Consider the following 21,989-nt stretch of genomic DNA (forward strand, 5'->3'; position numbering starts at 1 on the left):
GTGACCCAATTTTTGGAAATTAATCCTGTTAACCACTCGGCCAGCCTGGCCGAGTGGGTAGCGTATCTGCTCTCCAGCCAAAAGGCTGTGGGTTCGAATCCCACCGTGGGCATGGATGTTTGTGAAAAATACTAGTGGTGGTCAGCGGTAGATGGGGTTGGTGTAGATGATGAACGTAGTTGAGTGGTGGTGACGGAGAGTTGTGGAGTAGGTGACCTCCCTTGATGAGTCCTTCGACTCCCTGGAGGTGCTAGGTAATAATAATACTGAATAGTACTAAAGTGTGATATGATTTCAGCTTTTCGTGTACCGATTCACGTAAAAGTGAATTCCACTGTGCGCAGAAAATCTGCTTGAATAAAATGGTTGACTGGTTTGCTTTTATTACGAATGAACTCGGAGCAGTACACAAGATAGCGCGCACACAAAAATGTGTCTGTTATTAACAGGTCACTGATCAACATCACAACTTAATACTATACTTGCCCGGAGGGCCTAAAATCTAATCTAAATATTATCAATTAAACGGAATATTTGCCATGCACAGTCATTAAACGTTTTCAAAATATTAAATTAATTTATTATACTTGTCTCTCAATCACTAAATGAAGCGCTGCGTTATGGAATTTAATTTGTTGTACCTAAAACAAAAACTTTTTAAATGTTTTTTTTTTTCCCTTTTTCGAGAGACCTTAACTTCCATTCCATTGCTTCACTCTACAACTAACAATCGACTCCTTCAGTAGAACTTTCGTCTCAATAAATATTTCTGGATTAAGGGTAACCAATGCGATCAACTCATCATAGATGTTGCATTGAGTTCATGACATGTGTTTGTAACAATAAAGGCCATGTTTTTAATATAATTCTCGCATAGCGACATCATTCGCTATTACGAGGGGTTTCCGAAAAGTAAGGTAACCCATTTATTTTTTTTTTTAATAATGGTGAAAGGGAATGAGATAAATCACGGTGGACAGATAGATCCGTTAATAACGTTCCAAGAGACCGCCATTGCAGCGTGGCGCTACTGTCGCTTCACAGCTAATTCTTGTTGGAAGATGGCAACTACAGTGCGAGTGCGGTCCAAAACAGGTGTCAGTAAAATTATTATTTTGCATGCAAAAGGGGCTTCACCAAGTAACATTCACTGTGAATTGTGTATGGAGAAAGGTAATGAAGCAGATGTATTTTGGGGCACAATGAATTTAAAGCGGACCGTGGTGACATGGTAATTGCACGGGTGGTGATGTCGAAGGAAGAATAGTGCAAATTTATGTTATCAAAAACTGAAGAATATGCTTTGAAGGGTGGAAATGTGATCCGAGATAAATTAAGGTCCCACTCGTCTATTCGGGTTTGTATAATTTTTCTCTGAAATGTTACTGCCCCAATGCTTCTTTGAACATAATACTGTATATTTAAAACAATCACTGATTTATTATTCGTCTTGGTCTTGACCAGTGTAGTAACTTCGCTGCGAACTGTTGTAGTGAACTAAATGTAATAGGATGTAAGATCTTTGTTCATCCCGAGGGAATGTTACACACAAATAAAAACCTACCAGTTGACTAAAAGTATTCCTTGATTTTTTGTATGATGGCCATGCCTCTTTCCAATAATAATGGTATCTCAAGTAATTTGAAGATTGTAATAAATTTAGTTTAATCCTTTATCCAAGTGTAAGCAAACAAAGTTTGCGCCTGAAAATATCTTCAGGACTGAGGTAAGGTGGTGCAACTCCGAGCAAAGGTGGACCAAGCTCTCATCACTCCGTGTTTCAGTATCTCCTATATTGCAAAGCACATCTCCTTGCGGACATGTATATTATGCATTAAGGGAAGGGCCACTAACCAGACTGGTTTCGACCTTTATTGAGGTCTCGTCAGTGGGAGGCAGACCCAAACATGGAGATACTAAGGCAGAAGCAATAGGAGAGGTCATATTTAGCTGGTGTTGCACAACATTACCCCAGTCCTGAAGATATTTTCAGGCGCAAACTTTGTTTGCTTGCATTTGGATAAAGGATTAAACTAAATTTATTATAGTCTAACCAAGTGCAAAATAAACTTCCAATTTGAAGAGTGTCTTTTGCAGGGAAAATAGAAACATAAATAAATCAGGGGTTATATGGCGCTATTTCATTTCATGAGCATGTGGAGAAAGTTTGACTGCCAAAGAGAACATTGCGAGTAAACTACTGACTTAATTAAATCCCATCTCCATCAAATACGCTCTACCGTATTTGATGGAGATGGGACTTGATTCTTTGTTAATGGAAAACAATATTGTTAGTGAGGTGCTTCGGCTACAGGCAGTTTTATTTTTTTCGAAAATTCAACTGTATTTTCTTTGTATTACAAGAGCATGACGTTTAATTTATTTTTTTAAGAAGCATAACTAAATGGTAGTGCTAAACTGGTCATTTTTTACATGTTATGAATATTCGCAGTTCTGTCACTAGAGGACTCTTAAATCATAACAGTGAAAAATGGCGCTGGTGGTCGGATGAGCGATATTGAAAAACAGTGTAGGGATTGTTTTTTATTTGGTGGTGGGTGAAATTCGCTGAAGAATGTCGGCAACTGACATTCTCGGCGAATGAACTTGGGAAAAAAGCCAGTATTGTTGAAATCTTTTGGGCTGGTGTGAACGGCTGTGATGCAAACCTTGGCATACTTCCCAACGCAGATACATTAGCGAAATTTTCAACGTAGCGCTTAGTACCACAACGTACTAAGCGCTACGTTGAAAAAATTGAAGGTACGCATGCGTGCTTTACTCCAACATAAGTAATACAAGCCTTTTCACGAGACAAATGACTGCGGAAGAACATTCGAGAAGACATCACTTCGTGTCAGGTGTAGTCACAACAGCGTTAAGAACATAGTTCGTCAATACGACGCAGAATTATTTTGTGATAATCATAAAATTAGCCGAATATTGGAAGACGTGTGTAGATCACAGAAGCGAATATGTTGAAGTTAAATTGAAAAATTGGAAGTTCAAGACCTCATCGGCTTTGTTTTAGTGTGTCCCTATGGGGGATAAAAATAGGAAGAACAATGAAAAATGCATCCCCCTACCATTTCTAGCAGGTGCATATTTCTAATAAACAGTATTGATATGGCTTAAAAGAAATACTCGGTTGTTTGCAGATGGTGCAAGATTGGAACGGTTTGCGTAGATGAAGTTAAGATATCAGTCCAACGTTATTATTCGGTACGTTATTCAATAACTTGACATTTGGTTCATCAAGTCAGGTTACCGAATAGTGTACTTCATTGCAGAACTGCTATGGAAAAAAATGGACGGAGCAAAAGATCATAGGATATAGGAGAGATTGTTTCAAGAGTTTCGTTAAATTGGAATTTGGAACACGACTCAACGCAATGATGAAAGGGCCACTAAGAAATTTTCACTGTATAATTTTCACCTGTATTTCGAGAGTCATGACGATGTGAATAAAAATAATAATTAAAAAAAAAAAACTGGGGAGGTACCAGAGGCTGACAGGCGAGGGGATATGAGGACGAAATATTATGTCAGTAGTGCTCAGAAAATTTGAATTACATGTCCTGCTAAACTGGTAAAAAGAGATTATGTACGGGTGAGACATTAATGAGAGAGATAGGAACGATTTCTCACATGGATAAGTGAGAGAAAGAGGTTATTCCTAGAAGTTCTAATATTTATGTTAAAAATTTAAAAAAAAAGAAGAAAAATATGTATTTGTCAGATGTTGAACGATGAATATAAGATTTTTAATAAAGAACTATTTGTTTTATAGGCTGCAAAATGTCATCTGAATCATTTTGTATACGTGTAAATGTAGAAATTCTGTTTTTTAATTGTTCATTCAACGTCGCCACTGTCCCAAAGGACAGCTGTGATGCTTCTGAAAAGCCTTCTTTAGTAAACAATTTCACATAGAATCTTTTGTTATACTAAAAGCATAGCAAAAGGTGGTAAATTATTGAAAAAAAAAAAGTCGTCGTCGCATTTTTATTATTCTTTAGGGTGAATATAACTCGATTTTTATAATATGGGAAGATAATAAGCTAATGGCATTAATGCTAATAAGCTTATACAGTGAATGTTAACTTCAGAAGTGACTAATCTATTTTTCACGTCACTGTACAACGCTGCAGACAAATAATTCGCTTTGTATTACGCCGCTTTCTTCTTTTTGAGTTTCCTTAGTAGAGCTCGAATGGCGCTGTGGTTTTTGCTTAACAAGTGCAACAAACAAACAGTTATGACAAATTTGGTTCTTTAATATCTTCTTGTCTCATTTGATCACTGTTTCTTAAAACAGGATCACAGCCATCAAGAAAACACTCCAAATCGGATTTTACAAAGTTGGTTTCTCATCCTGCTTGAACAGTAGTCCGGATTGTTCCAAGGTTGCGATGAGCACTCGATACGATCTATTGATGTGTATTTGGTGGACTACCTTAACGCATCTCTTTCGAGGGAGTGGTGCGCACATGACTAGGAACTGTACTCTATATGGGATGACGCACAGATTTCTATACTTCGATAATTTCATATTATAAAAAACACATGGCTGAATACTATTTTGAACATTAGAATGGTTATCGTTAAGACTGAAACTCTCTGCGATCCGCTATCCGAATGCGTCACTGTACTCGCCATGGTAGTGGTTGTAGTACTGGTTGTAGTAGTACACGGTACTTCATAATATTGGTCATCACACTTCTTTCCCACAAATGATTGTACTAGTTTATGAACGTGCTTAATGGCCTTTTCATTTTTTGGGCATTTCTTTTTCGCTTCCTCTTTTACACACTCCATGAAATGTGCAGCAGCACTGCAAAGATAAAACAAATACGTGAAATTAGTGTGTCTGTATTGATCATCTGCATGAAACATATATACACAAGGAAACACCTATCCAGAACTAGCATTCCTTTTATTGTAATGCAATATTGACAATAAGGAAATGTCTTTTTTTGATTAGTTTGTGCGCAGGTGCCCTCTCTCAAACACACACACACACACAGAACCAAATAAGTATGGCCAAATGATATATACACATACAAATACACACACAATCGGTCGAATGTTGACAAAAAAAAAATAAATTCTGATGTCCATATACCATTCAGTTTATAAACGAAAGACTTGTTTGATCGATTCTTTCGTTTTAATGGCCGTCTGTAGTAAACGAGTGTTATCTATAACTGCAAGTCATTCTTTTGTAATTGAGTTGTCGTGGATACAAAGGGTAGGAATTTGATTTGGTTGGAATAACGGCCAAAGCAATCAGACCAGCCTGTTCTTCTAATCAGTTCACTCGTTTTGGAAGAATAATAATAAAAAAAAAAAACCTTGCCAGGAACTAAAATCATGCTTCCTTGGCTGATTCACTTCACTTGAAAAAACTTTTTATGAAGTTCTTCACATCCTAGACGAGATTCAAACTGAAGGCTTCCCAACTGAATGGCGAATACCACGTTGTCCTCACGACTGGAAAAAGAAGAATGGGAAATTTAGTTCATTTTGGTACACCTCGTTATGCTAATAAAGGACTAATGCTGGGAAGTCTTAAACGCTGAAATCCCGATTATGTTCAGAATTTGCAAAATTTGAGTACATTTTGCAAAATTTGCAAAATTTGAGTACATTCCAGTCAGCTGGCGGTGACCAGTTCCTCTGCTGAAACGGTCGCGTTTCTTTTTACACCATCAAACTACGTATATGTTAGTAACTAGTGTGTATATATGTATATATATCTCCAGCAAGGCGTTATGGGCAAGTTAACTACCTTAAAATTATTTGAAACTTTTTTTGGTTCTTTGGTAGAGTACTACACCATTGCAATGGCCATCGATTTACTGTGTGTCAAACCATCAAACAAGCACAGAACCCACAGCCAAAGACTAATTAGCACTCTTATAAGATATTGCATTTTTACGCCGATTCAATACTTTTATCAGGTTTGCTTTTTTAGCAAAACTTGAATTTATAAGCAAATAAGAGAAAATGATAGCGAATCATAAGAGAATTTCGTCATAATGTTGGTTTATTGCGAAATTTTTTAGATTGTTTGGTTAAATTTTAACCAAACAGAAATATTCACAGATTTCAAACAACTTACAGATTCGAATTCTCTAATCACATCTAAGAAATGGCCGTAACTCTTTTTTGCATGAGATCTTCATGAATGAGTTGGTAACCAAGTTTAATGCTAACGGGAAAAGCTAAAATCAGAATTCACTACAAATAGAGAACAGTCAAATTTAAGCATCCGGTAAAGAAACTTCATGTGATGTACAGTAGTCAGATTCATGGAAACTAAATTTTCTCACATAATGCAAGGAAGAAATTCGCATGGCTACTGTTTTCTTAGAAGAAATAATTATTTATTTGTTACTCGGAAGTTTTATTGCATTGGAAAATAAGAATGTGTGTAGGAGCGAAGTTAACTAGTAGTTAAGCTACTTAACTAGTAGCTTAACAAGTTGAGCTACTAGTTAAGCAAGATCTCTTGTAACAAGTGACTTCACTTTTAATACCAAGAAGGAGGGGGGGGGGAGAGGAACTGTGAATCAAACGCTTACAGAAATAAAGAGATCGTCTGTTGGATGTTTGTAATAGTTTAATGGACGGCTTTCTTGGCAAAATCTTTGCTTGGGGAACTCACATGTTACATAAAATGAAAGGCAGCATCTAAGCTATTTGCAGAGCTTGGATGCTGAATTATATAAGATTAAATGAGCCAGTAGTCTCTTACGCATTTAAAACTACAAGGATTTTTGGCCGTTATTGTACATCATTGCACAACAGTTAGCTGGTGAGCTTTTCATTAATTTTTTTTTTTTTTTTTGAGATTATTAGTATATTTCAAAGGGCAATGTTATTTTTATTCATATAATTATGGCAAATGCCCCATCAAATAGATCTATCAAATTTGATTATTAATTCATAAAAAGAGTTTCTCATTTCTTTTGCTTAAAATACGATTTCCTTACAACCCTAACAGGTTAGTTTCTTTCCTGTATAACAGTTGCTTGGACTATTAATAGGCTGCGATGTGCACGGGATAATAAAGCCATGAGAGGGATGTGTCTAGTGGATATCTTAATGCGACGAATCTCGTCCATGGAATTCAACATAATTGCACAAAGTTAGAGAAAATGCTGTTGGCTACTTCCCTAAAGCAATTCTATGCGATGGTGGGCAAACACTTTATGATGGAGATTTCTTCTACACTCCAACAGTTTTGTCTTACAACAAGTGGTTGAAAGCCATTCTGATTATTACAACGGTTGTCACTATTAATGAAGTTCCCCGCACTCCACAAGCCGAGCACTTCTTGCTATCCCCATAATAATCTTTGCACTTGTGTCCGACTACTGATAACACAAGATCGCGAATTTTATTTAGGACCTTTTCATTTTTGGGGCACCTCTTTTTTCCTTCATCTGTTACACAGTTCATGAAATCTGCAGCAGCACTGTAAAGAAAAAAAAAACAAATACAGCAAATTAATGGGACGTCGAATACCAGTTTGAAACAAAAATACAGTATAGCAGAGAAAGTGCACCGAAAACTACCATTTCTTTGTCTTTGAATACCATATTGATTTCTTGAGTGACTAAGCCACACACAAATACAAGTCCATTTCCGGACGGGTGAGGAGATAGTCATTTTAGGATTTGACAGCGCATGTCATAGCATTGGAAAGGTTTTTACTTAAGACATCTAAGTTTTTAAACGAGGAGTATATAGGGTAAGTCGCTAGCGAAATTTTGTCGTTGGGGAACTTACAAATTTGTGATCTGTGCAGGCACAATTTATTCACTTGTAGGATTATTCTGATCCTAAAACAATGAAGTGTGATAAAGTCGGTTTTCATACTCCTGCAATAATTTCTGCGTTGTGATATCGCCATTTTTGCTGCAGAAAGTAATAGTTAGCAGGTGGATAAAAAATTGCACATTAAGATACGTGCGTGACCGGATAGTAGTCCGCACGATGGTTTTATTCATGCTGCTGTTGCCAACTCTGACCCCATTGTCAGCATGGAACAGATGGAAGATTCCGCATCTTTTTCCACCAAGTGTCCAGTTGTACCTATTGCTGATTCTTTTTAACTGAAAGGAGTGGAAATCAGTAAGGTCATCAGTTGCTTTCCTACTCCTGGAGTACGATGGTATTTTGCTTTTCATTACGCCTGATGGGATTACTACAAGAGCTGTCACAATGGTCACATCAGTAGATCGTGGCTATAAGGTACTGCTGTTGGCTACATGTGTTTTGATTGGTTGGTTGACTCAGTTTTACTACATTCTGCGTAAACAATGCAAAAGCGCTACAGTTTTCCCCTCATACTTGCATACCCAACGGGATAAAGTCGGCTATCACGCCGAACCTAAAGCTACTTAGGTCTACATCCACAGTTCTTCGGTAAATTCCATCATGAATGACGAACATATCTAATAATGGCTTTATATAATACTGTTTGTATACATTCATCACTTATATCTGATAGTCCGAAATTCTATCAAAATGTCATTTTTTGATAGAAAGGAAAGGAGACCAAGTTAAAGTAATCATTTAAACATCTAAACAAAATGTCTTAATGATTTCCTTTTCATATTCTTGATGAGATATCTGACGTATAGAAAGATGGATAAGAAATCGTTTTTACACGGTTGTAATGAATGTAGAACAGGGGTGTATGACGCTTATTTCGGAGAAGCTGTAAAGTGACTTTTTCACTGATATTGTCCTTTTGCATTTGGAAAACACTGTCACTTCGGTGTAAATCCACCTAACTTTAAGAACTTTCATAAATATTTCTTCCTTTCTGTACAAGATGTGGTCTGTCTCATATGGTGATGACAAATTCTCCTTCTGGGGATTTGGGATTCTTCTTCCAGGGGAACTTTATCAGACAACACGCCTATTTAGATAATTGGCCTCGTGACCACAGTTGCTTTGTAATTACAGCAGTAAATGGGATTCAAACTCCAGAAATTTGTAACTAAAAGGCGAGGCATTTGCTTCTGAGTGTTAACTCACTATGGCATCTGGATATGCCAGCAGCATAGATGAAATAACATTCGAAGTCTGTAAAGCTGATATTCATGTCTCACCTGTCATCCATAATATCCGCCTATTTCTTATATCTCAAAAGTCTGAGTTAGTGACTAACGTAATAGCGACCAAATGAAAGGCTGGCCGAATAGCGGCTCTTTCATATATGGTAACTGAAATTGTGTAATGCATTTGAGAGACGTCTTTCGGTTAGTCTTGAGTTCGATTCCGATGAATGCATAATGACAATAAATCATCTGAGGTTTCATAAATGTAGTGTGTGTGTGTGTGTGTGTATATATATTAATAAATGGTATCCAAAATGACACCATCGATGGAAACTTAGTATTGGTATACCGATGGAATTTAGTGCAGAAACGTTTCTGTGTCTGTACCCATCAAAGCGATACTTTCTTGCCAGAGTCTTTCCCGCATTTCATAATGAAGGTTCCCAACAGCGTTTCATATTTTCTTCTTTAAATGTTAATCTCTTCCTGCCAATGGTGGAACTGAAGTTTGGTCATTGATAGCTAACCACAAAAGAAAAAAAAAACAACTGAGATTAGATCAGGAGAACAGATGGTCATGTAATATCGAACGATCCAATGATAAGTATCTGCATGTTTGGTAATGTTCTAATCTTATTCTGGATGTGTAATAATGTTAGTGAGCCCCATCTAGTTTACTTTTTTTTTTTAATTTTATATTATTAACTAAATCTGTAACATGTCGAAATAAGTTCATTGTTTCTTTAAGGGAGGGAAAAAAAGGGCCCAACTTTTCAACTAAAAATTATTTCGCTAATTTCGAGATGACTTTTCCTCTCGAAGAGTCATATTTTTGTCATGTGATGCGAATCTACCAGAGTACGGTATATGTAGTTTACAAAGACAGTATAATCGCCTTGTAAATCTGTTGGCCCTGGTTGACAGGGTGAATAAGTGATCAATGGTCCGTTTTTGTTCGAATCCTGTCTTAGCATGAATGCTTAAGTTGACTGATGGTAGATAGCGTTTTTTTTTTTATTATTATCCGATGCGAGAGCACTAGAGGCAGGTATGTATTATCTTGAAAAATTGCTATGTTTGATCCTTATAAGCAAGATTCCCGGATTATCCTTTAGCCCGCCCAACGATACTGATGTACTATACGTTTACAATGTTTGATGGGTAGGATTCACGTAAATACGCCTTACTAAAACAACAAATATTGAGCAGATAATTTCATTTGCACGAAGATGATCTCCCAAATCGTCATGCAGCACCTTGTTATTTGACACAATGTTCTGGAAAAAAGTTCGAAGTTATGGGAATGGAGGATACATGTTCTCACAATCGTCCATGCTGTTAGATTCAGTATATCCTAAACAGGGTGCTTTTATATAAAAAATAAGCTTGCTATTACTTGTTTCTCCCAATCATATCGATAACGTAAAACTGCAGAACTATCTCTGAAGCAGAACGGTTGGTTTGTAGTGCAGATGGATGAGACGATTGATGACGTCTCGAATACACGCATGCTTTTAAGCCAATTCTTTATTGATTTCGATATTGAATATTAAAAATGATGTTTACTACCATCGATGTTAGCTATTCAGAAATATTGAGAGCTGCACAGATTGAAAAAAATCGTCCTGAATAGAGAAAAATAAATTTGGTGCGCGCACAGCGTTATGTGAATCAATCAATCACGTCGAGTAGCAACAAGAACGAAAGATAAGACCAAAATGAAACATTTACCGGCTATTTTTATATAACAGGAATGTTTATACACTAAAAAGATGTTTTCAGACTTTCATGAATTTCTCATGCTGTGTCAAAACTGTGTACTGTACTTTATTAAAAGCTGTCATCCAATTGCATTCTTGTGAAAAGAAATAGATTCAATTTATCAGCACTGGCTACTTCATGCATCATCGAGGAAGAAAAAGATAAAAGAGAAGATATTTTTCCAATTGTGTGTGTGTGTGGGGGGGAAACACTGTTAAAAAAACAATTTAAGACTTCGATAGCCCAGGATCACACATTTCTACTGTTCGTAGTAAAACTGGGGAAATTAATTTTCTGTTGTTTCGAAAGTATTTTAATTAAAAAAACAAACAAACTCAAAGTCATATTTTAAATTGCCAACTTGAGATGACACTTAGGATGACGTAAAATATTACACACATACAAAAAGAAAATGATCTACGTACCAACATATCCTATGTTCGGCTGTTTCACCGCTGAAAGCTTTCTTAATTGACGTTTGTTTCGTTTCAAATTGTTTCTTGCATACATCATAGACGGCTTTGACTTCAGCGAAACAGGCAAGTTTATCTAAAAAAAAAAGGGGGAAAAAGAGTTAACAGTATGATGTCACTTGTCTTAAGCTCTTCACGAGCCACTGAGGTTCTTTAGCTGTGCACTTTGACAACCGCGACCGTTTTCGAGGATAAGGTGGTTGGCCCTATGCCTCCCGGTGTGTCCTGTGTATGCAGCATTGTGTGTTCACGGAACCAGTTTGAATATGGTCCCTGTTTTTGTGGGATGAAAAATCCTAGTTACCGGGAGAAAAAAAAAACTAAAGGTTCCTCACGTCATGGACGAGAATCGAACCCAGGTCTTTCCGACCCAAAAAGCTTCGTCTGTACTGACTGAATTACGGAGGCTCCATGATGTCACTTAGGAGACGGAAATAAAAAATAATTCTTGATACTTTCTTTTTGTAAAAAAAATGTATTTTAATGCAACAAAAATTGTTCTTCCCTTTAAAAACTGGGTGAGAATACACACATAATGCTGCGTATAACTATAGTTCGCCCACCGTTTGTAGGTCCCTGCTTCGCGTCTTTCCAAGAATAGTCGATTCATGCTGAAGGGGAGAAAGAAATGAAGGACGTACGAATTGGTCGCTAACACGCGAAATCACGTGCTTTATAGGTAAAAATTTCCAACTGTTATACAAGCGTTAACTACAATAATCATAAAAGAGAAGTTAATTTTCTGACCGGTAATAATAAACAACTCATCCCACAATACAGACTGATTACCCTATTATCGGAATGGATTCTCCTTTTTCTGAGATGCGCAGAAGTGTCGAAGGAGCTCTAATCGGTGGGCGAACTATAATAGGCTTGTATTAGCGTGCTTTCTATAAGGAAAAGTTAAGCTGATTAATTAAAGCATGTCTGTCGCTGTATCTTTCCACTCAGTTTTTCAATTTTGATTCCGTGAGGTGATATTAAGATCTTACCTGCTGAAAAAAATCTGTGCGCTAATTTTATGACTGTTTGATTTGCCGTAAACAATAATTATTTTGCTGTGTAATACAAAAGTAACAATTTCATTTCATTCAGCATACCAAGACTGGATTTTAATCAGTTTTGATCATGAAATTAATATTGAACTTTATACAAGAAAAATTTCGAAAAAACACTTGACTACCTCCTCTCCGCGCCCACAAAAAATGATAACAGCTGAAGTCAGAATCGTCCAAAAGAGTTTAATCTGAGGCATTAGATGTATCCTTTTGAAAATCTTGACAACGGAAATAATTTATTTTATCACATTTTATGACCATCTCTCCTAAGGCGGGTGAGCAAGGATTAGGCAGACAGGAGAAGTTTGTTAAATGCTTTTTCCTGGTGGAAAATATTGCCAGTAGTCCCTCCACAAGATAACAAGTGGAGATGAATGATGAAGTAATTAGTGTGACTGGCCTGTGAAATGATAGTGGTCGGTTGGAGTTGGTATTCATAGCTTTCTTGAACAGTGGTGGCATTAGACGTGAGCACGGATGAATATGGTCTGTGGAAGTATATGTGGAAAGACTCGGTGTCTGTATTCCAGGATGTTAGCTGAACGTTGTCTGGTAAATATATATCCAAAATCAGTGAAAAACAGATGGAATCAGCATCAGTGAAGGAGATCAGCTCGACGGTCATGAATTGGATGAAATTCTTCATATATAACAAACGATTCATTACTACATCTTCAAATTTCAACTAAACTTACATAACGACCATGAAAAATCAAGTAAAGAAAAATGCATCACATCCCGAGGGGTTGGGAGAAAGGTAGCTTTGTAATCCACTGCACAAAAATATGAGTTTGGTGGCGGCAGGAAAAAGACCGAGAGGGAGATAGAAATCTAGGTGGATTGAGGCAGTCAGAAGCTACTCAGAAAATGGAAACAGCATCCGACAATACTGGAGTCCTTACAAATAATGGACTAATTTTGAGAAAAATCGCCGATGGAAAGTTTATGTAGTATTGTATTGATTTTTACATGTGTTCGTTCTAAATCTGAGTGTCAAACCCTTAGGATTTTTTCTGTTTGAATGCCTTGGCTTAAAATATTTTTTCGTTCTATGATATTATTTATAGGCTAATCCTCTTCATTTTTTTTTATTAATCTCCATGGGAGATAAATCTTCTTTGAAGTGCACTCACACAAACACTGCTGTCCTCATTCACTGTTGTCTTGCATTTAAAAATTATCAGGTATAACGATCTTGCTTCTGTTCATTTTCTTGTTTAAATGAAATCGCTGAAACGGTTCCTGTATGAATGAGAAATTTGTTTCCCGTCCCAAGTCAAATTCTCACCCCTCACCTAATCCTTGGTTTTCCATAAAGTGTTCAAGATGGAAACAAACATTTTATTTACATTTTATTGAAATCTGGTCAAATTATAAATTTTAAACAGTTAACAAGAAATCACTTTATTAGGACAACAAGAACTGATTTTGAAAGGATCAAAGAACATGAATCCTACATGATGTCAGTTTGAAGTCCGGTTGTCTGCTAAAACTATTTGTAACTTATTAAAATCTTGCATGGATAATGCTATTGTAGTGCTACTCCATAAGGAAAAATCATCAGACATCTTTCTTTTCCTCCAGTTTTTTTTTTTTTTTTGCATCAGTAACCCTTTTCATATTTCTTCTTTTCTCTTCTGGAAATCAAGAAGTCTCTTGTTGATGACATTTTCCCGATTATTCTGGAGAAATGTGCTCCAAATTTAATAACTGTTTTGTCTGCCTTTTTGAAATTCGTTTCTTTGCCTGGTTATTTATCTATTAACTTCGAAATCCCAATATATCCAAACCACTCCTAAGAAGACAAACTTATAATCAGAGTGTCCTTATTGCGCTCACTCCATTCAGTTACTGTTAGATCAATACGGAATCTTACTTACACACCTTTTTGGACGAATGCTAATTTGTGCAAAAACCTCAAAAATTTCCAATCAAAGATATATTCGATATCCATTGAGCTACGGAGGCGCTGACCTATTTTTAGGCTTTTGCAATTTCAGTAATTCGTACTACAATATTTAAAGAAATCTGATTTTTCATGTTTGCATATCAACAACATTCTCCTTCAATTGAATATAAATTGAATTCATAGTTCGCTAATGCAGTACATGACGTCTCTGTCATTTGAAAAGAAAAAAAAGGCACAAATTCACTATTTCTAGAATATCCATCTACAGCTTTAAATTCTATTTCTAAACCTCTCTTTATAAGTGGGGTCCTAATGACCTCGTTAACTTCGGGCTCCCAATTTTGTTATTTCACTCAGAAAAAAAAACTACCTCATTTTTATTTTCACAATATCGAAATCTTTAGAGAAAAGAAGTCCTTTTTCGGAACATCTTAAAGCTGCAATCTTTCATGGTATAAGCATGTCCTAAGTATCGTCGCCTTTTTTGGTCTTCTCAATTAAATATTCCCTAAGAATTCTTAACTCGAGCAAGGAATGACCATGCCCTTCCAGTTTGATTTGCAGTTTTCTCCACAAATATTATAGTTTTTTGCTGTGTGCATCTTCTACAGATTTTTTCATGACTGCATTCAGATTTGCCACAACTAACTCCATTTTCCTATAAATATATTGAAATACTATAGCGGCTGTTCACTATCCCTTATAGTTAAAACTTCAAACTTCAAATTACCCATTCCTCTCATTCTCTTTACTACTGTTCTTTAGAACTTTCTTTCTATATCTCATGAAATATTACTTGCAAATCTTTAGATTCAATTTTCCGGTTTCTATTTTTTTCTACTTTGTCTCCATCCAACGCACATTATGTAAATGAATAGAAAATCCAGTGTGATCCGGTGGTCGATTCTACACGCCAACTATAGGAAATTTTTCTACGATTTTCTTCGACCAATTCTCAGGTAGTTGTTCCTGCACCAGTAATTAGGGTGTGTGTTTTCTCCCAGAAACTCTGGTTTTAAAGCCCGCACCTCAAGAAAATTGGCCATAGAACTCGCACTATTTTAGACAATATATATAGTGTTATTACTAGACGCCAGGAGATGGCAACGGTTGTCTTCCATAGTCCCTTACCCAAAAGCCTATTAAATTCAGTGACAATCTTTGGCCAGCTATCCCTGATTGGTTAGCGATGGAGATTGACTGCTCTCTAGTCTCCAAAAGTTAGATTGGCTAAACTTGCCTCGCCTACTCAGGGGAATGGGGAAAAAGCGTTAGCGGATTTTACTTATTAGATATTTCAGACAAGAGGTAGAATCTGAATATCCCCAGTAGTATATTGATTGTACAAAGAAACTATTCAGAACGGGAACCGTTCTAGGAGGCAGCAAAAGTCTGAAGAGTGGGCAACTTCCAGAGGTTTAACAGCAGCATATTAGAGGAGTTCCCTACAAAATAGCTTGCCGATGTTTAAGAGGATGTGACTCTTGCAATTGATGTGGATGAAACAAGGAAGTTATGCAATTTCTGATCGTTAATGATAAAAAGTGGATATGAAGAAATGCACCTCTCATGTGACTAGACTCGATAATCTGATTTAACTCGTTTTCGGTGATCTGTGCCTTATATTGCAGTAGTACAGTACGACATTCGATCCAGCGTGAATGTGTTAAACCATTAGATTTCGTCCCTTTTTTTTGGGGGGGGGGGTTGCTTGAAGTGTTGGTATACTAGGTAAGCCAGAAACATGGCAGCCGTTGGTATAGACTACAAGCTTGAGAACTCACGGCAGTTGAATGACGCTGGTTTGCAGACACTTTTCTTGAAATGATCTAAAATTTCTGGAGTCTGAACAAGTCATAGAACATCCTGAGAAGATTTTGTAGTGTCCTTAAAAGCTGAATCACAGTTTCGGCGAGGTTCAGCTTCTTGAGGACACAAATTACGCTGGAGCGTAAGGTTGGACATCTCGCTGATTGTTCTCTTTAAAATGTTCTGATCAGCAATCTTCCCTATAAGGTACAGTAAGATGCAGCTGAAAATTTCTTTTAAAACACTGCTCTTCTAAGCCGCTATTTACACTATTATTTTTGCTTTCCTTTTCTGGTGCGCTACGTATTCGTATCAACTGCCCTTGGATTGGTACAGGAAGGTCATGTGATTCTTAGCTTAGATTGGCCTCGTCGGAAATGAAATAGACGACCTTTCCGTTTTCAAGTGGATGGGAAAGAAATGATGGCTGGAACGATTGCTTTGCCAGAGTCTTCTAGCGGCAGAAACCTGAAGTTATGAGATAAATTCAAAGCCCTGTACAAGGTGACGATACTTTTAAAGAAGTGCCGCGCAGTCGCCAGGTCGTGTGAAATGCAGTAGCAAGTCCGCGCAGCCGGAAAAAAAAAAAAGTAGAGGGAATATTGCTGATCAGATTACTCGGTGCTTAAATGTTTTATGTTTTCTTCTTCTCAAATTTACAAATTTAGTAGTTTACTTATGCCTGGAATCCATTATAAATCGTCTACCCATGTTGTCAGTTTTAATTATTATATTCCAGTGTTTGTTTTTGCAGGATTCATAGTCGGTTACTACTCTTGACCATTAGTGACTGATTTAATAATTTCACTCGCGGATTACTAATTTAACTCGTGACCATTCCATTTTTAATACTAACGTTAATTATGAAACATTCCTTCCTTATTTTTAGATTATTCCTTGTTAAGGGTGTACTTGATAAATGTCATTTGTTTAATCTTAAGGGGTCAGGAGAGGAGAGAAGCATTATTCTTACCAAACAAGCAAAAATGAAAATTTCAAACATTTTCATTCTTCTCTCTTCGACTTTCAAGCGAAGGTGGACTTAAATTATACTTTGGAGCCTTTATTTGTTAAAGTGGAAAGGAATACAAATAGTCAGATGAACGAGTTAAATCTTAATGAGGCCTTAAAAAGAAATTCTCGCTTTACCGTTACGTTCTATTCAATTCAGGATTCAAACGTTTTCACATTTTAAATGACGGAATTTATTTTTCGATCTACAACCGCCATAATCATCACCGATTTGCATTGTCACATGAATTGGTTATACCTACACGAGAGAAATTTTCTAGCCGAATTGCATTTCACTAGATGTATATTTATTTTTTGTGCGTGACGGAAATCAATTTACGTAATATTTCGAGATGAGCGATACAAATCCGCAATCTGGAAAATTCCATAACGTAAGGATGATTTTTTTACACACACGTGTGCATTTCTTCAGTTTCTGAAATTTTATTAAGAATCCGGCGCTAATAATTAAAATGTTTAATTATTTCACCCATTTTGTAGCTGTTTTGACTCTCATGGCATAGTAATACTTTGAAAACAAATGAAAGCATAGTAGGAACACGTCCCAACCCGTTTTATATCAAGGAATACAGAAAAACAAACTTGGTCTCTGTTCTCACTTGCGCACCAACATCTTTTGAATGCCTGTGGGGAGCTTCCGATGTTGAGACCACATTTTAAGGTAAATAACCATTTTAATAAAAAATTAATAAATTTAACCCTAAAAGTTTCGTAGGTCGTCAGACTTACATCGTGAGGCGTATTAGCAAAATGTTATACGCAACAAAAGACTAGAAATAATTAATTACACATATTAGATGTTATCAGAACTTTACAATTCTTGCTGTCACATTCTGTGGCATCGCGCGTGTTGTATCCCAGGTCCGTGGCACTTGGATTTTTAATGAAAGCAGACCAAACTTGGTGTAGGATTAAGCCTTGATTTTTGTTACATTGTGTGGGATTCCTTATTATTGGCGAGGCTTTCTTTTAAAACAACTATGATCAATTTTTAAGGCACTTTTGTTTGTTGCCAAACTGCTTGATGGCCTGTGGTAGTTGTATGAATGCCAAACCTAATTTCTGTCGTTTTCGTTTTTCGAAGTCTTTTACGTATTCAGACGTGCGGATCTCCCCAACCTTCCTGTCTGGCCTACACAGCGAATGCCACAAGAATGTGTTGGTACTAGGATCACTTGCATTGGCTAACGCTAGTGTCGCCGATACTTTATAGTTTACTATAATCGGCAAGAAACTCTCTGATTCCGATCTTTGAGTTTCTTATTCGGTTTTAAAACTATGCGGGATTTAATATCCCCTTAATTTAAGTAATGTTTTCATTGCCGAAATGAAGCTTATTAGCTCTTTATACTTAAGTAACTTAATGGTTGCACCTGTTTTGAAAACTCGTTCGCAGAGTACATAAGTTCTTTTCCCTATACACTTTGGTATTAGGTCTAGCTACTCACTGATGAAGCCTCAAAAAAGGCTGAAACCGGTCTGGTAGTGACCTCCCTCCATAATGTAATAACAGCATACATTTCTTAGGAAATGTGTTTTTACATTATGGAAAATACCTAAGAATAGCGATCTGAACTACCTCCACTTCTGCCACGAGTTGCCCGATACTGTACTACGTACTAGGATCACTTGCATTGGCTAACGCTAGTGTCGCCGATACTTTATAGTTTACTATAATCGGCAAGAAACTCTCTGATTCCGATCTTTGAGTTTCTTATTCGGTTTTAAAACTATGCGGGATTTAATATCCCGCATAGTTTTAAAACCCCGATTTAATATCCCGCATAGTTTTAATTTAAGTAATGTTTTCATTGCCGAAATGAAGCTTATTAGCACTTTATACTTAAGTAACCCAAAAAAGATATTCCGTTACGGCCAGTTGTAGATGGGAGAGAGATTCCCCGACCACAAACTTAGCAGAGTATCTGTCGAACTTGGTATCACATAAGAAAAAGGACAAATGGGAACAAAAAGGACTTGCCATGTGCCTCCCCCCCCCCCCTTTTTTTTTTAACAGCCTTAGCCAACCCGTTTATGGAAAATTTCGAAACGAATGCAATCAAAAACTATCAGGAGAAACCAAAAATTTGGTTATGTCACAAGACGATATTTTCGTTATTTGATCTGCAGAAATAGATGAGTTGATTAATTTCAAAGATTATCTCGAATAGCTTGCATTTCAATATTTATAATGGGATGCACTTTTGAACTGGAAGATCACAAAAAAAAAGAGAAAAAAAAAGATTAGTTCCTTGAGATCCCTGTCGAAATAAACGAAGAAGGAAAAAAGATTATCCTTTTTGATAATCTTTTTTCACACTATTATAAAAGATAGGCATGATTAAAACATTGCGAGATGGAGCCTACATAGATCCAGCGCGTCAATTAAAAGGGATGAAGAACTGCACTGCCTGAGACAGAATCTCCCACTGAGTGGTTAGGAACCCAAGACGATCAACAAAAATTTTAATACACCTGCAGCTCCTTTACTTAAACAAGATTTTAAGAGTGCAGTCATGCTACCTTACATCAAGAATGTTACAGATTAAGAATGGATACGTCGTTCCATCAAAGTGGCTTTTTTTGCCATTGTATGAAAACTTCAGATTCTTACATCCACCAAAATCTTCGAATCATCCTATTAAAAAAAAACAAAAAAAACGAGCGTTTGAGATTTATTGCTCTTGTGATATTTGTTGCCGTAAGTATTTGACTGTAACCTGTGTGTTCACGGGGCCGGTTTGCCTGCTTGCGGGATGAAAAACCCCAGATAAATTGGCGGAAAAAACCCTGCTGCTTCTGAATTATGAACAAGTAAAAAGCGTCGAGAAAAGAAGACAGCATAAATCAGGCTTGGCATCCCACACAACTACCACCAGTGGCGTAGCTGGGGGGGGGGGGGAAGTCCGCTCCGGGAGCCACTTTTTTTGGGAAATGTAACAAAACCGTTACATTTACCTATCATAGTATAATTCAAATTCTCAAAAATAAAACAGGTCCGCGCCGTTAGCCTAGTGGCTTTGCGCTTCGCAACCATATGCCTGGGGAAGGAGTGTCCTAGGTTCGATTCCCGTCCACGACGTGAGGAGCTTAAGGATCTTCCTCAGCCATAGCCAAGTTAGCTGGTCTTGGGCGTCGGCAGCAGGGTTTTTTCCGCCAGTTTATCTGGGGGGTTTTCATCCCGCAAGCAGGCAAACCGGCCCCGTGAACACACAGGTTACAGTCATAAATACTTACGGCAAGGAAGGCAACGGGAAACCACCTTGCTCATAATCATCTCTCCCTAGAATGGTAGCATATAGCTACCCCCCCTGCGGCCGTATGGCAGATGGGAAACAGAAGAAGTGATATTTGCTATGTTAGGCCGGACAGGAAGGTCGATAGGGAGATCGGCATGTCTGAACAAGTAAAAAGCGTCGAGAAAAGAAGACAACATAAATCAGGCTTGGCATCCCACACAACTACCATCAGTGGCGTAGCTGGGGGGGGGGGGGGGTCCGCTCCTGGCGCCACTTTTTTTGGGTTTTCACATGAGACAATCTTATTTTGCGACGATTCTTTTATGTTAACTTAGTAATTGTTGTTATTTAATTACTAATTAGTTTTTAACAACTATATACTTACAGCTAAAATAAATAAAATAAAACAAAAGCGTTATATTTCCCTATCATAGTATAATTCAAATTCTTAAAAATAAAACTGATGGCACGGCGATTGCTTTATTGCTTACACCGTGGCGACTGCGTTCTCAGCAGCGGCACCGCACAGTCAGTACACATTTGCGAAAACATTTTCCTCCCCCTTCTAATTTTGCGTATAACTAAGGCCATCGACAGGATTTTAGGGCCCCGGTAATAATATTTCGGCGGGTCCCCATTATATTATGGTTTTTGCTTAACCCTTTAGATGCGTTTATGTAGTGCATAATAATTAACAAGCATGATTCCATTTTTATCCTAAAAAAACGTTAAAATGCCTGATTCATCATTAGCTTTTTTAATCTGTTACACATTTATATCCAGTGGGCTTTTATCGAAACCGTTGAAAAAATATTTCTTGTATTGTTTATGTATGTATAGTCTACAGTCTAGATTTAACAAATCTAGATCAACAAATCTTTAATGCTGCTGCGCGTTTACGGCGATCAGGGAGCTGCGGCGAAAACACCAGTCAGTCTGACGAGTGGTGACGGTGACTAAGCCTCAGGTTTTATAATTGATCTCGTTAAGTGCATGTAAATTTTTTGTGATTTTACACCATTCTTCTTTGTGTTTCTGAGGTGAGTTAGAGTATCACAGTTTTTTAGGCATGCAGACTACACAAACTAACATTTTAAAAGGGATTTATTTATTTAAATATTAGTTATTATGAATTCTTTCTTTTTCTTATTATTCTTTCAGTCTTAAGATGAAGCGAATAAAAGAAATCGTGCAGCTTTAGAAAAAAGAAAAGGCTAGGGAGGAAGAATTAAAAAAAGAATGAAGGTGCACTACTGAAATACTTCAGTCGCGAAACTACTACTACTGTTGCTGAAGCAGTTTCCGAATTCAAACCATTGTCAAAGTCAAGTGATTCTTCAACAAGCGATAAGGAGTGTAACGAACAAAAAATTCCAGCTCTTGACTTAAAAGATCAACATCTAGATTCTGATTTTGGTGAAGCGAATCAAAGGACGAAACAGAAAACTTACACGAGTGTTTTTTTTTCTTTCTTTCCGAACTGTGCCAAATAATGAAAAAATGTCGAGGTCGTGGTTGGTGTACTCTCCTTCCAAAGTTATTTATTGTTTTTGTTGCGGACTATTTGCAGACAAGTCATTAAAATTTTGATTCTGCAGATGGATTCAACATGTGGTGGAAACTTAATCCTA

The 21,989-nt window shown here is 37.0% G+C and overlaps 1 protein-coding gene across 3 annotated transcripts in view; it reads right to left on the bottom strand.

The window, feature by feature from the left end:
• Positions 1-4,010: 4,010 nt before the first annotated feature.
• Positions 4,011-21,989, bottom strand: part of LOC150094451 (uncharacterized) — a 44,964-nt gene continuing 26,985 nt past the window's right edge. The window contains exons 6-7 of one of the 3 annotated variants that reach the window (XM_090412179.1): positions 11,264-11,387; positions 4,011-4,834 (exon numbers count right to left, since the gene is read on the bottom strand). In XM_090412179.1, coding sequence (XP_090268305.1) covers positions 4,549-4,834; positions 11,264-11,387 — 410 coding nt within the window. In that variant the 3' untranslated portion in view covers positions 4,011-4,548. Of the gene's footprint in view, positions 4,835-6,607; positions 7,484-11,263; positions 11,388-21,989 lie in introns of those variants that run through there. The other 2 variants (XM_090412178.1, XM_090412180.1) reach the window with 2 other exon arrangements.

This window comes from Typopeltis vanoorti, chromosome 22 (assembly GCF_054136105.1).
Source record: "Typopeltis vanoorti isolate ZY-2024b chromosome 22, IOZ_Tvanoo_1.0, whole genome shotgun sequence".
Lineage (NCBI taxonomy): Eukaryota > Metazoa > Arthropoda > Arachnida > Uropygi > Thelyphonidae > Typopeltis > Typopeltis vanoorti.